This window comes from Ricinus communis, chromosome 3 (genome assembly GCF_019578655.1).
Source record: "Ricinus communis isolate WT05 ecotype wild-type chromosome 3, ASM1957865v1, whole genome shotgun sequence".
Classification (NCBI taxonomy): Eukaryota; Viridiplantae; Streptophyta; class Magnoliopsida; order Malpighiales; family Euphorbiaceae; genus Ricinus; species Ricinus communis.
In genome coordinates, this window is record NC_063258.1 from 2,936,904 (window position 1) to 2,954,502 (window position 17,599).

The 17,599-nt window shown below is 28.7% G+C and overlaps 1 protein-coding gene across 4 annotated transcripts in view; it reads left to right on the forward strand.

The window, feature by feature from the left end:
* Window positions 1-369: 369 nt before the first annotated feature.
* LOC8258078 (calcium-transporting ATPase 10, plasma membrane-type) overlaps window positions 370-17,599 on the forward strand; it is a 32,091-nt gene continuing 14,861 nt past the window's right edge. For 2 of the 4 annotated variants that reach the window (XM_015718659.3, XM_048371710.1), the window contains exons 1-7: window positions 13,247-13,388; window positions 13,601-13,975; window positions 14,309-14,425; window positions 14,523-14,562; window positions 14,976-15,085; window positions 15,169-15,300; window positions 15,416-15,505. In XM_015718659.3, the coding sequence (XP_015574145.2) occupies window positions 13,826-13,975; window positions 14,309-14,425; window positions 14,523-14,562; window positions 14,976-15,085; window positions 15,169-15,300; window positions 15,416-15,505 (639 nt within the window). In that variant the 5' untranslated portion in view covers window positions 13,247-13,388; window positions 13,601-13,825. Of the gene's footprint in view, window positions 659-947; window positions 1,025-13,246; window positions 13,389-13,600; window positions 13,976-14,308; window positions 14,426-14,522; window positions 14,563-14,975; window positions 15,086-15,168; window positions 15,301-15,415; window positions 15,506-17,599 lie in introns of those variants that run through there. The other 2 variants (XM_025157183.2, XM_025157184.2) reach the window with 2 other exon arrangements.

A 17,599-nucleotide genomic window follows, 5' to 3' on the forward strand; every position in this document is an offset into this window, starting at 1 on the left:
TAATTCTAATTTTATTTCATTCCTTACTTATTTCAAATCCTACTTTTGACTCTATTTAATTTTATGGTTTAGGTGCATATGTTGGCTAAGACTCATCCAATGACATGGTAGAAAAAAGCATATCCTTTGCACGTCCAAATACGAGGACATATATATAAATTTAGCTTCCCAAACACGCCATAAATTTTCCTACCAATATACTATATAGTAATAGACATGCAAAGGTAAAAAAGAAAAGGGTGAAGTTTCTACCCACCTTCCCTCTCTGAAGTGACAATTGGCATACAAGTCTCTGCTAGTTGCTATTTAAAGACAGACGCGAAAGCAATTCCAAACTTTCTGTGCAAGGAATTCTAAATTCTTTACACATGTGAAAGGGCTCGAGAGAGAATTCTCATTAATTTCTCTTGCTTGGACATCTTTTTTCTTTGTTTTTTCTTTTTTCTTTTCCGGCCCAGACAAACATTTTCGAATCATTTTCTTGTTATGGTGCTTGGTTGAAAATCGTTCTTTAATCCCATACCATGTGATCGCAGTTTCCTTATCTCTCAATCAATTAGTTAAACATATAAACAATTCTATCTGAAGTAATCCTACCTTTACCCATTTCAGAATTGTTGACTTGCTGCTTGCTGGCTGGCTTGTTTTGGTAATCAGGGTATGTTGACTTGCTGTTGTTATTGGTAGCTATTTAGCTGCAATTGCATTGCTATTTTCCATTTCTTTTAGGGTACACCCGTATTTGAAAATATTTCCTGAATCAAAAACTTTTTGACAAGAAAACAGAACAGATTTGGAGATTAAATGTTCCAGCTAGTTATGAATTCCCTTGTAATTTTCTTTTAAGTAATGCCAACAAATTCTTACCAGAAAAAGAAAATAGAAAATTTAAATTTGATAGAACTGGTGGCAGTCCTCTTATGAAACTTCATTCCTGGTGGTTGCAGAGGAAACAAGTGACTGTTCCTTTTATCCTTTCCCAGAAGTTTCTATGGGCACATATTAATCTTGGACAACTTCTCTGGTATGTGACACTTCTTCATATCACATTTTTCCTCTATTTATTTTGTTTCATGATTTCTATCACGTTACATAGGTGTCTAAGTCAGACAAACCTACTCGCAAGATACACATTTATTTGAATATAGTAATACTTGATTCAAAATTTAGAAGTTTATTCGAGTTTTAATTTAATAAATGATAATTTAAATATATAAATATATATAGCAATTATCAAATTGAGCTCAATTTTAATATTTAAATATAGAAAAATTGAAATTCCATTGAATTTTGAGTGAGTGTGAGTTGAGATTGACATTGTATTCACTCAACTCAGCAATAGATAACTTATTTCCTTCTATTTCGTCTTCTTTCACAAACTTAATATATAAGATAAAGATGCATACTTAATCCAAATTTTATCATTTTAATTTCTAACTTGAAATGGGATTATCCTCCAATGTCAATATTATAAAATGTTAAAATTCTGCTAAAAAATTACATAATTTATGAAATAGAATTACATAGAGAATTGAACGGTTTGAGTATTAAATTGCCCTTTGAACTTTCTGATTATGTTCTTTAAGTCATCTTCAATTAACTTTTTTTTGTCAAATTAGTAGATACATTTTTAGAAATAGTCAATTAGCCTCGTCAGCCTTTATCAAATGTCTGAAAGACATACTGTAGCCATCAAATTATGTAGATGCTATTTTTTAGTAATAATGAGTCAAGTAGTAGAATACACGTGAATAAAAAAAACTTCAGCTAAAATGGCTGAATCAGGTGATGGAAGCTGCAATTGGCTACTAAAATCAAGCCAATTAGGGGAGAGAACAGTAGAGAGGCGTGTTAGGGTAATGGCGACAACGAATTAGAAAGGAGAGCTAGGGGATCGAAGAAAAACTGCTAGATCTTTTATCAGGTATGAGAGTAACATTGTTTAGGAGAAATGTGCAGATTTTGAGGAACTGAGCAAATTATAAATTATTAACTAAATTAAAATATAAAAGTAACTTCTTTAGACCAAAATAACTTCTTTGCACTACCACCAGAGACAGGGGCGGTGGTGCATGGGTTCATTGTTGGTTGTGCGGTTTTAGGCTTTATTCATTACATTGTCTTATAACATTGTTCCTGATGGTCATAACCATGGGACTATCGTTGTTTTCAATTTAAACCCAAATAACTCTTATTTTTTATCTCAAAGAAATTGTGAAGATTGAAGAGTGACGAGTGAAGAAATTCTTTCACTTTTATAACCTATTACAAACCCTAGAAATGATTTAAAAAGGGAAGAAGGGGAAAACGCATAATTAGATGCCTTTTTGTCTTCTTCTTTTTTAATTACCATAGTTTTGAATGAACAATATATCTATGTCATTATACACATTATTAATAGCATACGCCTCATAAAATTTAGATAGATTTATATAAAATATTTAAGAAATCAAGATTCATTTATAAAATTATTAAAAGCTATTATCTTTTAATTTTTTAAATTATTACCGGCTAATAAAATCTATCAAAATTAATCTATCATGATCAACAATACCGTTTCACCACTACTAATATTGTTAAAACAAACAGCTTTTAATATATAACAAATTTATAATCCAACACTACCATTGTGCCTCTTTATCATCCTCTATTTATTATCTCTACTCATTATTTGAAAGATATATATATAAATTATCATTAGCATTTACAAACATAATCATTTATCACTATAACAAAATAAACATTAATTTCAGAGTCAAAATCATCGCCAACATCAATACAAATAAAAAAAAAATTACTATCAACATTAATTTTTTATTTGCTCTAAAAAAATCTAAAATATCTAAGAAAAGCTTAATGTATAAATTTAATCAAACAATTAAATTAATTATAATTTGATTATTTTGAACAAGGTCAAATATAGGCAAAATAAATTTGCTATAAAAGCTAATAAAACCTGACACAAAATTGAAGTGCCAAATTTAAACACCTTTCATATCCTTTTTCCAAAAAAAGTCACTTGGGGTTTGAGCTGCAATAAATTTGTAGAATGGAACCACGAAGCTTTCTACTCCTTTTGTTTCCCTAAAACTTTCAATTTTGATTTGTTGCTTTATATTGTGAAGAGCTACATATGGATTTGTAGGCAAAACACAGAAATTATTCCTATAATAACAGCAATAATTTAAATGGTTTATTAAATTCGTGAAATATAAAAGTTTAACCGTGAAAAGTTTTTATTTTTTAAATGAAATTAAATAAATTATTCCTTATTATTATTATTTTAAATATAAATATTTTTATTTAAATTTAAATTTCATTTAAGATATATTTATATAAAACAAATTTAATTAATAATAAAATAAATTTATATAATGGGACTCAATAAAAGATAGTAAAAGATGTAGTAGTTTAAAAATTAATAATATATAAAATTAGAAATTGATATATACTTAGCATTATATCATATAAATTTATTAATTAATATATTTATTATATCTAGATTAATTAATATTAGAAATATAACTAATTATTTTAAAATAGGAAGTTATTAATTACTAAATAAAATTCTTAAAATTAGTAATCATTATGTAATTAAAAATAACATATTAATATAGTAATTTAATATTTATGTATAAATAGTAATATTATATTAATTGTTTATTTTATATATAAACTTTTTTAATGTCTCAAAATTTGTATATATGTAGCTAATTTACTGAAAATATTAAATATAAAGTATTTATTCTCTTACACGAGAGGAGAGAGAAATTCACTTGACTTTTTTTGTTCCAAGATGGGATGGAGAAATAATAGATTGCTGATAAATAGAAAAAAGAAATAATATAAAAAAATTGTCCGTGTCATTATTCACGATGGTCACATTGCAACCGCGAGACGTGCCAGAAAATTCAGCCACGTTGTTGCTTTAAACTTGGGCAACATGACACTCATTGCCGTGTTGTCTCCCAAATCTTTAATGATTTTCATTATTTTATCTCTTTTTATGATTTCTTCCCTTTCCTTGGTTTTCCTTTTAGAATTAGATGCATTTAAGATTTGAAACAAAGTTTTAAAGTTTAATCTGGCTTCTAAACTTTAAGGTAAGGCCTAATTTAACAATTTTCTTTTTAATTTTTATAATAAATTTAGAGGCTAAAACCTTTTGAATATTTTCAGTATGGTATTTCTGTAGTGAGTAAGGTGCATATACTATGAAAAGGATCTGCCCATTGCTCAATTTGGCCACTTCATATTTTATTCATGCTCAATTTGATTTTTAAAAATATAATTTAACTATAATTTAATCATTTAATTGAATTTATATGTTGAGTTTTTCATATATATATTTTTTAATTTTAATTAGTTAGTTGAGTAAATATAGAACTTGGTTCCATGATTTTGACAATGACTTTAATCCCTTAGATTGTGCTTATTTCCTTGTAGTGATGATTATTGTATAAATCAGTGCTGATGGTCATTATACATGTATTATTTTTTCAATTGATGAACAAAATAATAGTATCAAGCCTGACAAAAAGACGATGTTGGCAATGTTCACTATAAATTATCATTTATGCTTTTATTTGATAGTAATAATTAGTTGACTATTGGCGAGCTAAAATATTATTAAAAATAATAATCAATGATTTTAATATTATATAAGAATTTTAATAAAAATACAATAAAATATTTAAATATTAGACAATTATATAACATGAATGATTTGCTAATAAATTTTACTATAATTATAATTCTGTAAATTATTGGCAATTTTAAGATAATCACAATTTTAATTTTTTTTAATAAAATACAATTCGAAAAAGTCAAGATAAATTTAAAATATAATACTTGCATAATTAAGAGTGAGGAAAAAATTTATAAATGAATGGATGAAGTTTTAAATTAAGTCATAAGAGAAAAAAGAGAAAACAATAACGTATTAAAAAAAATATGTCAAATCAAGAAAAATTATGGAGAATGTAAAAAGTGTCATATAAAAAGAATAAAACTATACTACAATATCTCATAATAAATTCTTGCAAGAAAAAAGTATAGAAATAACTTTAAAAAATAGAAAAGTACATCTCAGAAAAAAAGTATCTTTTAAAATATTATTTTTAATTATATAAAGAGATTATAAATTTAAATTTAACTAATTTGGTATATAAAAAGTTGAGAATGATAAAAGATATTTTTTTTTAATCCGTAAGAAATAAAGTTAGAATGAACATGAAAATAATAAAAAAATTGAGTTGAAAAATATAATTTATCACTTGTGACTAAAATAGAATAAATTTCAAGAAGAGAAAATAAATGACTAAAATATAAAAAGTTAAGGGTTTTTTTTTTGTTGAAAATAAAATATTAGAACTTACGGAAAAAGAATTATATGTGGAGCAATAGAAGAAAATAAAATAAAAAATTAGTATTAAAGAGCAATAAAAAAGAAAAAATAAAAAGTTGAAATGAAACTTTTAATTATTTTATTTTAAGAGAATAAAGTGAAAGTCCAAGAAGAATAGAATAATATACATCTCAATTAATAAAAAAAAAATAGAGAGAGCCATAGAGGAAAAAAGAATCTTGATTAAAACATTATTTTCATATATATAATAGTTATTTTGTTCATTCATATAATAGATTGTTATACATAAGGGTCAATTATTATGTTTTGTACTTAATTTTTAATAATTTCATTATAATTAAAGATAATTATCAATAAAGAGAATAAAAAAGTGTAAAGGAATAATAGAACAAAAAATTGAAATATGATAGGGTTACAAAATACATAAAATGGCAGCCAATTTTACTTTGCTTTGGTGTGTATAATTTTAATCTTAAATATTATATATATAATGAATTAAATTTAAAATAATATAATGATAAAGAATCAGTCTTAAAATAATAGTTTAAACTTTTAAATGATAAAAAAATTAAATATTTAATAATGAGATCATCAAAAACATATAACTAATTAATTTTTATAATACATAAAAACTATTGATGACTTTATCAATAAAAACTATTAATTTAAACTTTTAATATAATTAAGTAAAAATTAACAAAAAAATTACAAGCCTCAATAGCACATAATTATTTATCTTTATGAACCAATAAAAGGGTTGAATTGATGAATGGAAGATTGATAACAAATTAATATTTTAAAGGATTGAAAGAAGTAGAGAAGAAGGAAAACAAGTATTATGTTAACTAGCCTTATATCCACTCTCCAATATCCAATTATGAATTCATTGGAACATACACACAATAAAATGGAGGCTTTTTAAGCTCACTCCTAACATAGTATTTAGAGCTCACACCAAATCTTACACTTGTGTTTAAGGCTCACACACAACCTTACAAGAGTTTTTCCTAAAGGCTAACTCTCAAACACAATCCAAGTATTTTGACTAACACTCAAATCCCACAAGAGCATTCAAAGCTCTACAAGAACTGTTTCAAGTTTAGATATACAAGAAATTAATAATAAAAAAAGGTGTGACAAATATTAAGTAATAAATTGGCACAATTGAAGGTTGTTGATCAACCATAAAATAATCTTTCGAGAGAGTTTATTTATATCCCCTTAAAGCCAAAGAGCCATTACAAATAGGTTATAAACCAATATATTGCTTAAAGCTCTAGATGGTGCATTAACTGCACTATCGAACATAGTCACGATTGCTATATCCATATCGTGCTCACAACTAGCATATTATGATTAAGTCCGCTTATGTCGCAGTCATAATCCATGTGGCACTTTGTGATTCACCGTGTTAGAGATAACCATTAATGATCAATCTAATGGGCAATTTTTATATGAGGATGAGTGCCTTCTAGAACTTTAAGTTGGAAATAACTCATGGCACTCCAAGTTTCATACAATAATAGCATTAAAAATTAGGTTTGAAATTCCTTTTGCTTATGTGCCTTGTTGCTTTTGATTTGGGTTTAAACACACTCTTTTCTTTTTCATACTTGCAAGAACAATTTTAACTTTTTGCCCTTTGCTTATACATAAAGGATGTTTAGCTTTTTAAGGCTTGCCTTATGGAGCTTCCCCTTTTCATTTAAGATTGGGAGCTTTGGTGTGTGCCTTGGCCTTTTTATCAACACAATTTATAGTAGAGGTTTATGGTGTTGAGACCTTGATTTGCTCTTACTTTCCACAACCATAGCAAGTGAGATCAATTTCTTTTCCTTGTTATTGTTAAAGCTTGAGTTTGAGTTGGAGGATGACATTTTAAATGGTATTTTTTCTCTTTTTCTATTCTTCATGATCTCATTAACTCTCCTAGAAAGTATAGCCAATTCTTCATCCCCACTTTCATTTGATTCAGATGCACTTGAGCTATCACTCTCTTGATGTTGGTTTATTCTTGACTTCTCTTTTCTTTTCTTGCTCTTCTTCTTTCTTAAGAGTCATCTCATGGGTGAGTAATTTCTTAATAAGCTCATCCGCTGACACCTTCCATAAGTCCTCATTAGCTTTTTTCAGTGCTTGCCACCCTTGAACCATAGTTCTCTAGTAGTAAAATTTTGAGTAATTTGTTGTTAGTGTTAACAAATTCATAGTGCTTACCCAACTTTCTCAAGTTGTTGATGGTTCCAGTTGGTGATGCTCTCGTTTGGCTTCATCTTAAAGAGCTGATAGTCCATTACTAAGAGTTGTATCTTATTGGATTTTACTTATTTTGTACCCTCATAATAGTTCTTTAATGTCTTCCAAATCTTATAGGTGGTAGGAAGATGTTGGACTCTTTCACATCCCTCATTTGATAGAGAGCTAAGAAGGATGATCATGACTTTTTTATTTTTAGCATTTGCTTTTCTATGAGCTTCCACCCATTCAACTCTATTAAGAGAAATATCTACACATTGTTAGAGGCTTATATTCCTTTCTAATACAATCCCAAATGTTTACCATATCACTATCCAAGACTCTTTCATTGGCCATCTTGATCTTTGACTCTTGCACTTAAACTTAATAAAGAGTAATAAACTTTGATACTACTTGTAGTTCCAATGGTAACTTGGGGGGGGGGGGGGTGGAATTGGTTAGAATCAAAAGCCAAAAATCAAAACTTAAACAAATAAGGAATGAGACACAAGCACACAACACAAGAATTTTATAGTGGTTCGGCCAACTCTTGTCTACATCCACTCCTTAACTATCCTCTTGAGATTTTTACTAACAAATAGAATTATAATCTAACTTTATTTAAGTTTTTTTTCACAAGGCTAAGAATAAACCTAAGTATAGTTTTCAAGGTTCACACTCTAACCCAATCTAAGATTCTCAATCTTAGTTATAATAGCAGTTAATCCCTTACCTAAGTGCCAACCTAACCCTTTTAAGCTTTGAATATAAAAATTAATTACTCAACTACTCAAAGATTCAAGCCCTCTCTTGAATCTTCAATACAAGAAGAATTTAATATAGAAATAGAGGTTGTTGAGAGATATACCAAATATGAGGCTCAAGTAAATGCTCTTGCTAATCCTAAAACCATTAAAAATGATATTTTTTTATATAGTTTTAGGGAAAATAAAAATATTATACCCTCGTTACATGCAAATATAGCCATTTCAACAACCTTAAAAAATACAGGTTTATGGCTGGAAAGAAATGTTCAAGACCATGAATGTCTCAGCGCCAAATTCATATTTAAAATCTAAAGTTCGTCATGTCTATAAAGAAAAGTTCATGATTGAGAAGACATCTTTCATGATTGGGAATTTTTATTCATTGTTGGGAATATTTTCATGGCCAGAAACTTTGGTCGTGAAGGCTACTGGACTTATCAAGAAAAAGTTCTTCACAGGGTAAAACTTTCTTCACAGTTGCGAAGCTTTCTTTCACGACTGGAAATATTTCTTTATGGCCATGAAGGACTACATTCACAGTTACAAATGTTGGCCCTAAATGCTTTAACAATCTTGAAAATTGAAGGATGAAACATTCTTCATGGGTGTGACTTAATGTTCAAGAGCACGAAAATAGGTCTTCACAGCTAGGAAGGTTCCCCATGAACCCTTTTGTCCTTTTTGATGCGATTCTTTAGTTATTCATGGCTGAAAAGGTCAGATTTACGGCTGGGGAGACTCTTTCATGGCCGTGAAGTTGTCTTAACGTAGAAAAGAATCAAGAATTTGATTCAACTATCTTTGCACATAAACACTTAGTGAAAAGTTAGATAATCTTAATTATTTATGACTATTAAAATAAGATTAAGACTCTCAAGGTTTAACATTATTTATTTGCCCTTATAAACCAAGAAAGGGTAGGGTTGAAGTGGAGAATGAAGATTGATGATAAATTAAAATTTTAGAGGATTTAAATAAGTATAGAAGAAGGAATATAAGAATTTTAGTGGTTCGGGTGTTAATTATCCATTCCCCAATATCCAATTGCGTATTCCACTAGAACATACACATAATACAACTTAGTGTTTAGGACACACCCCAAATCTTACTTTTGTGCTTAAGACTCAAATACAACCTTATAACAATTTTTTTCTAGAGACTAACTTTCAAACCCAACTTAAGTATTTTGGCTAATAATCAAACCCTCAAAAAAGTATTTAAAAGTTTACAATAACCATTTCAAGGTTAGATACATAAGCAACTAATAGAAAAAAGGTGTGAAAAATGTTAAGCAATAAATTGACACAATTGAATATTAATAATCAATTATAAACTGACTTTTAGAGGGGGTATTCATATTCCTTTAAAGCTTAAAAATCGTTACAAATAGATTATAGGCCAGTACATTGCTTGAAGCTCTAGATAGTGCCTTAAATGCACTGTCAGAGCACACTCGTGGTAGCCACACCAATATCGTGCTTACAATAGGCATATTGCAATCAAAACACTTATGTTGCGGTTGCGATACTTAAAGGTGCAACAATTATAATCCTTGTGGCACTCTGTGATTCGTCGTGTCAGAGATAAGTGTTTGTGGTCTTTCTAATGGGCATGAACATTGAGGTTGCACTTGCTGCATTGCGGTCACGATCTCTCCTAAACAAGGAATTTAAGGTAGTAAGCCATGTCGTAGTCGCGATGAAAACCTCTATCTTTATTGCCTTCATTTTTTCATTTCTCACAGTTACGATATCCTTACTCGCGGTTATGATATGGCCTTTGCTCTAATGGCTACAAAAATATGAATGTCGTGGTCGTAACATGCTAATGATAGTCGTGATTTAGGAGACATGAGTGAAAATATGAAATCCTTAGGCATGATAAGTGCCTTCAAAATAAACACTCGAAAGCCAATGTTTAGGGGTGTAAACGAGCAGAGCTTTTCAATGTTTAGGCTCGGCTCCAGGAATTTAACTGAGCTCGAGCTAGATAATTTTTTTATGTTTTAGAACTCAAGCTCGGCTTATTGTAATTTTGATATGTTCGAGCTCGGCTTGTAATTGGCTCGATAGTACATATAAAGGAGCCGAACTCGAGCTCGACTCGTTATTAGCTTGGTATTTATATAAACGAGCTAAGCTCAGGCTCGACTCGATTCAAGCTCGTTAAGCAAGCTCGATTTCAAACTCATTAAGCAAGCTCGATTTTGCCAAACATATAGTTGTAAATTTTACAATTATAAATAAATTATATATAAATTCAGAAACTAAAATAATTAAATCAAGTTCTTGATAAAAAAGAAGAAGAAGAAAGAGTCCAACAAACTCAATAGAATTCTATCTCAAACTCATTTCAAAGCCATTATAATTCAGTCAGGACTAGGGGTACAAACAAGTTGAGTCTAGCTTCATAAGCTTCAAATTAAGCATATTACAAAAATATTTACCATATTAATTTATAATAATAGTTACTCTAGTACATTTCCTTTATGAGTTAGACTATAATACTTTTTATGTTATTTTATAAAATTTTCACTTTATTTACAAGCTTCACATTAAGCATATTGTAAAAATATTTATTCATGCTTCGTTAATTTACAAATGTATAGACTATTAATTTCTAAATATCTTTAAACATTTATATAATATATATTTGTTTATTCAACACTAAAACTACATAGTTTTATAATAATATCTTTAAGCATCTACATAATATATACTTGTTTATTTAACACTAAAACTAAATAGTTTTAAAATAAAACAACATAGTTTATGTTGATTTAAGTTAACTATATTATACACAAAACTATATTATTGTTTTCATATATAGTTTTTATTTTATATTCTATTTAAATTAATTTTTTGAAAAAATAAATAAATTGGTGAGACATTAATAATAATTAAATGTACATAATTAAACACCAATTTAGTTAACAATATTATTAAACTAGCACTTGATTTAATAACACTAAAATTATTCAATTAAAATATTTATAATTAAAACCTAATTTGTTGATATATATTATTACTTTAACCTAATAAGAGTTGAGTTCTTGTAACATATTTATTTATTTTTCAATTAGAATATATTATTTATTTATTTATTAAGCTAACGCATGAGCCAGCTTGCGAGCTACTTAAACGAGCCAGCTCGTGAGCTTAGGCGAGTCGAGCACTATGAATAAACTCAAACGAGCTTTTACTAAGCCAAGCTTCAAGTAGCTCGTGAGCGGCTCGGCTCATTCGCTGCCTTACCAACGTTAGAGTTACTCAATTTAGTTATCAAGGTCTAAATTAAGGGTGCTTAAGGTCTAAAAGAACTTAGGCTAACAATAATCATAAATTTTTTTAATGAATTAAAATATTTTTTTCTTAAGCATATTTTCTTGAGAGTTTTTAAAAATAAGCTAATAATTATTATAGTCAAAGGCTATTTTTTTTATATTTTCTTCATCATTTCTTTTAATTTTTTAAAGATGAAAATAAATATAAAATTAGAAATGAAGATGGAGATTAAAAATATAGAATATATAAATGATAAAATTGCGATTTATATTATAATGACTGTGGTGATAAATAATAATATTTTAATTCTTAAAAAAATATCACGAGACATAAAATCAATCTAAAGAAAATTATAAAATATAAAATTAGTAAAATATGAAAATTAAATTTTTTTAGTAATTTATAATTAATTGACGAGATGAAAATATTGTATTAATATTATTGGCTATTAGTATGATTTTAAAGATGAAAAGGAAAATAAAAAAATTAAAAATTTTTACCAATCTGTTAGAAACTGAGTTAGATGTTTGTAATAAATTTGTAATATCTTTGAAAATTTATATTTATTATTTTTCATTTCAAACTTAAAAATAATAAAATTTAAATTTATTTTGTCACTGACATGTGATTTGCCTTTTTAACTTATGGTTTAAGTTTAATTTAGCTTATTATATATATATATATATATATTTTGAAGGCAATCATTATTTATATTTTTAGATAGCACGTTTAACAATTTCTTTTAAAAGAAAACTATTTAAATATTTAAAAATTAAATAAATCGTAAAATAAAATTTAATAATAAAATTCGAGAGCTAAATCAAACTTTATCCTTTAAGATTTCTTACATGAATTCTTTAGTGAGTGCCTGGTTCTTCTGCCGCCCGGTTTTTACCGTTGCATGCCCCTTTTCAAGTTCGGAACGTTACTCTTTTTTTCTTTTTCTTTCTTTCTCTTGCTCTGGTGGTGGTATATATTGAAAATCCAACGGCAATAAGGAAACAGTCTTCTCTAGTATTTCCCATTGCAGAAATAATTTATTCAATATGAAGTATAAATTGAAACTTAAGACCACTATTTTTTAAGAATAAATAAGTTAATTATCTAATTTATGGTTATTATAAAAGTTAAATTAACAGTTATATGTATAAATATTTTCAAATAAAAGATTATTTCAAATCTTATGAATTTAAAATATTTATAATCAGAATAATAGTAATAGTAAACATCATCTTTTTTATTTGAATAAATGAACTAATGGCAAATACGATTATTATATAAAAAGAAATACATATTTTGGCTTTATAATAACAATTTGAATGATTAGAAGAAAAAAGAAAATGGAAAGTGTAAGGAACAATTTGTTTTCCACAGCTTGGCAAAACCGAAAGCCATGAGCTGAACAGGCAATAAATCGGTATTAAAGGCGAAAGGCAAGAATCTTGCTTACCGCTTATTCTGAGCAAGGAAAAGCTACAACGCCCTTTTTCGCTAGCTAAGAAAAAGAAAAAAAGAAAAATCCTTTGATTTATTATCAATTCTGGGAATTGCTTGTTTGCGACGGTACCATCAACACTGCTCGCAAAAATACAAAAGCCCTTTTGGACGGTGGTTACTGTTATATTGATGTTATTTCTCTCTCTCTATCTCAGACTTGGAGAGACACAGACAGGCTCAATAAGAAGAAGAGTTTTTATTTATTTATTTAAATTGTGGAGTTTGATATAGCAGCAGGTATGTCCTTCTGTTTATTACTATATTATTATTATTTTTATTATTATGTATTGGAAAAAAAAAGAAAAAGACAAACAGGGGCGGTGATATACTTTTACTGTGAAGTCGTTTTGTCGTTTCCGCCGATTACTAACTTCTTGTCACTAGTTCTTAATTTTTTTCTTTAGTTTCTAATTACTAATTTTTTTGAGTTTTTTTTTTAAAATATTTAGAAAACGCGTTTTGGTAAAAGCGACATTTTGTTCTAGAAAAAAGACAGAAAAAAAAAAATCTGGTATTGGGAAGTGAGACTTACAGTTGAAGCAAGATTTGGAAAAGAAATGATTTTTTAGAAGTGGTAAAAAAAAATTAGTGGAAGAATTTGAATGGTGAAGAAAAGATCCAGAAGGGGCTAACTGAACTAACGGTGCCATCTCTCCTGCGACAGTTGAAACAAAATGGAAACTATATTCAAGGGATCGCCGTACACGCGGCGACATGATCTAGAGGCTGGAGGAAGCCGCTCTATTGACGACGATGACTCCTCTAGTCCCTTTGATATTCCTAACACTAAAAATGCCTCTATTGAGCGTCTCCGTCGCTGGAGGGTATTTACTATTTTCCTTTTTCTTTTTTAATTTTAATTTTCTCCTGCTAAAATGATATGTTTGGACCGCTTATGTTGTCTTTTTTTTTTTTTTTTTCTTTTGTGCCTCATGTGTTCTCTGTTAAAATCTGTATGCAATGTACACTACTGTGGAGATGTAATAAATCCAGCTTCTCTTTACTAATTTTTTTTTTTTTGAATAAAATGTGTATGTGTGTGTTTTTTTTTTTAAATTTTGAAAAGAAAAGACTGTAGCATGTTTCTGTGAATTTTTTTTGCTGTACCTTGTTGTTCGCTGAAGGCTAATTGGTATGCATGTTTTTTTTTTGGGCAGCAAGCTGCACTTGTACTGAATGCTTCTCGGCGGTTCCGATACACCTTGGACTTGAAAAAGGAAGAAGAGAAACAGCAAATACTAAGAAAGATAAGAGCACATGCTCAAGTCATACGAGTACGTGAACTCTCTAACTTGAATGCTCTTCTTTTATTTATATTTTTATATGCATTTTGCATAAGCTTATGTTTTAACACATGTGTTTTCCTACCAGGCTGCGTATCGATTTAAAGCAGCTGGGGAGCAAGCAAATGGTATTTCTTTCGTTTTTCTTTTCTCCTTTTCTCTGTTTATTGTTTTAAATTCATGTTAATTATTGGATACTAAGTTGTGCAACAACTATGATGTATTGTAATATTAATTAGGCAGATAATTTTAGTCTTCTATTTTTTATTAGCCTTTGCACTTAACTCATGTGATTATTTGATTTAGAAAAAGATGCTTTGATACTTCTACCATGCTAGCTACTTTCCCATTTCAGATGATGATGATGTGTGTGTGTGTATGCTGCTCTGCCTATTGTACACTTTTAAACCGTTCATCCACTTTTGATATATGTTACATTGTTTGTCGCAAAGTTCAAAAGAATAGTAGGCTGAATTTTGGGACTTTATAGATCATTGCTTCTTGTTGGTATGAGCTTTATTATTTTCTTTTGCCCTGACAGGAACCATAGAATCACAGTCAATTCCCAAAGGTGATTTTGGAATTGGACAAGAAAAACTATCTACAATAACAAGAGATCATAAACTTGATGAGTTGGAGGAAATTGGGGGGGTAAATTTACCATAAATATTTTCTCGTGGTTTATTGTGGACTATTTTAGGCTTTATTTTATTTTCTCTCTTTTCTTGCATCAGGTAAAAGGGCTTTCTAATCTGTTAAAAACCAATATAGAGAAGGGAGTCCATGGTGATGATGCTGATTTACTTAAGCGCAAAAATGCATTTGGATCAAACACGTATCCTCAGAAAAAAGGAAGGAGTTTCTGGGTAAGCATAGATTTTTAGTTTCAAGTTGTTTTTCTTTTCTCTTTTCTTTTGCCTATTATAAGCTACTAGCGAAGAAATAATGAGGATTCTTAAATCTTCATTGACTATGTTGCAGATGTTCCTTTGGGAAGCTTGGCAAGATCTTACCTTGATCATATTGATGGTTGCTGCTGTGGCTTCTTTGGTGCTGGGTATAAAAACAGAGGTGGGTTTGCATAGGCTTGCTAATTATTTGTATTACTATTTTATTTATTTGTAATTTTTAGAAACTTATTTGTTGATGCTAGATAGCAGGACAATAAGTATGTAGTATTGATGAGCAAAACATTGTTTAATTGAAGGAAAAGAAGTTATGCATGTTCAAGGTTTATATACATACACAAATATATTACGTGCATCGCTATGCAAGCACAGGCATAGATTATTTCATAACAAGAAAATGCACCTAGGTTAACAAAACCAGATACTAATTTTCCATTTTTAGGTTGTAGAATAAGAGTAGTGAAAGTAACTGATTTAGTGGATTGGCCGAATTGGTTTGAAATTATCATAGACATCCTTATATTACCCATATGGTGAAGGAATATAAAGTAGGTAAGGCTCCATTTGTTTATCAGAAAATATTTAAAAATTTTAGAGGAAAGCTACTGCCCATTTTCTAGTGCTTGGTGCGTCTAGGCAAATTGGGCAATGGAAAACCTTTCCTATTTAAAGGGAAAGTCAAACCATTTTCAAGGACAGTGTCACTTCTTAAAAGAAGTCATTCCCAGATTTCTCAAACATATAAAAAATGGAAAAATTTAATAAAAAAACTACATAGGCAGTCAGGTAAACATCAACTAGTATATCAACTACCACCAATTACCTCTCATGATCACTTTTGTCATTTTGCAGTCCTTGGCGACAGCTCTAAGTTCATTTCTCTTGTAATTTTCTCTTTATTGATTATAGAAACTTAAAGGTTTAACAAGTGCATGTCTTTCATTGAAAGAAAATTGATATTTTCCAGTTTATTCTAATTACCAAAAACTAATTTTGTTAGGGAAATGTTTTCTGCAGAGAAAACTGCGCAGAAACAATTGTTTTCTGCAGAAACACAGGGAGTCTAATTTTGATGTTTTCTTTATGTGAGATTTGACTTTTGGTTCTTTCTACATGGTTACATAGTTCTAAGTGATCCTAGATACATAAGGTTTATAATTCAAATGTGAAAACTGTAAAAACTAAGGCTAGTACTCGATGAATGTTGTTGATGGAATATCTGATTTTTTTGTAAAAGGAAAAATCTCGTCTTAATGCGTAGCTTGTAGAAGCTCCTATGGACACTTTTTAAAAATTTTAGGACATGACATGGGAGGGAAACACTAATCTCTCTCTCTCTCTCTCTCTATATATATATATATATATATATATATATATATATTTAAATACAAGTTTTTATAATTATTCAAATTTAAACCATATAATAATAAAACTATATATTTCATATAAACAAAATTTGGTTCATTTTACTAATATCCTATACATAATATTTGATAGCAATTTTTTTATATGTGCGTGTCTTATATTTTTTTAATTACATTTTAAATATCATGGGATAATTAGATTAAAAAATTTAAGGCCAAGTGCATAATTATGCTCCCGAACTTTGGTCATTTAGTCAGTTTAATAATCTAATTTTTGATGTAACCTAATAGACACCTGAACTTATTGTTTGCGATATTTTAACACTTTGACATGTGTCTTCATTCATTCAGTACGTTCACATGTATTGCATAAATGTGTTTAAATACTACCAAAAAATAAAATTCAGGCGTATATTAGGTTAAATTGAAATCTAAAAGTGTTTAGATATTAAGAAAAGTAAGGTTCCGGTGTCTGTTAAGTTATACTGAAAGATAAAGTGTTCAATTGACTAATCAATACAAGTTCAGGGGCATAAATATGTATTTAACCAAAATTTAGTCTTAGGCTAATTGTGGAATTTAAATTTACGGGGTTAAATTCCTGTATAGTCTAATTTTTAAAATATTAAAATTGCCTTGTCATGCCCTAAAGTGTCCAAACTGTGTTTTTTTCCAAACTGTCTTTTAAATGTGTCCTATCCGTGTCGGTAAAAATAAAAATAATAAAATATCCCAACATGTACAGACCTGTGTAGGACACGTGTCCATTTTGGAGAAGTTTTTGACATGGACACTTCTACCTCTTAGAAGTGCTTCCTAGTTGTTCCTCATTACCTGGGGTATACGTAAAAGTGGCAATAGAAAATGTTTTTCGCTTGATGGAGAATGTAATT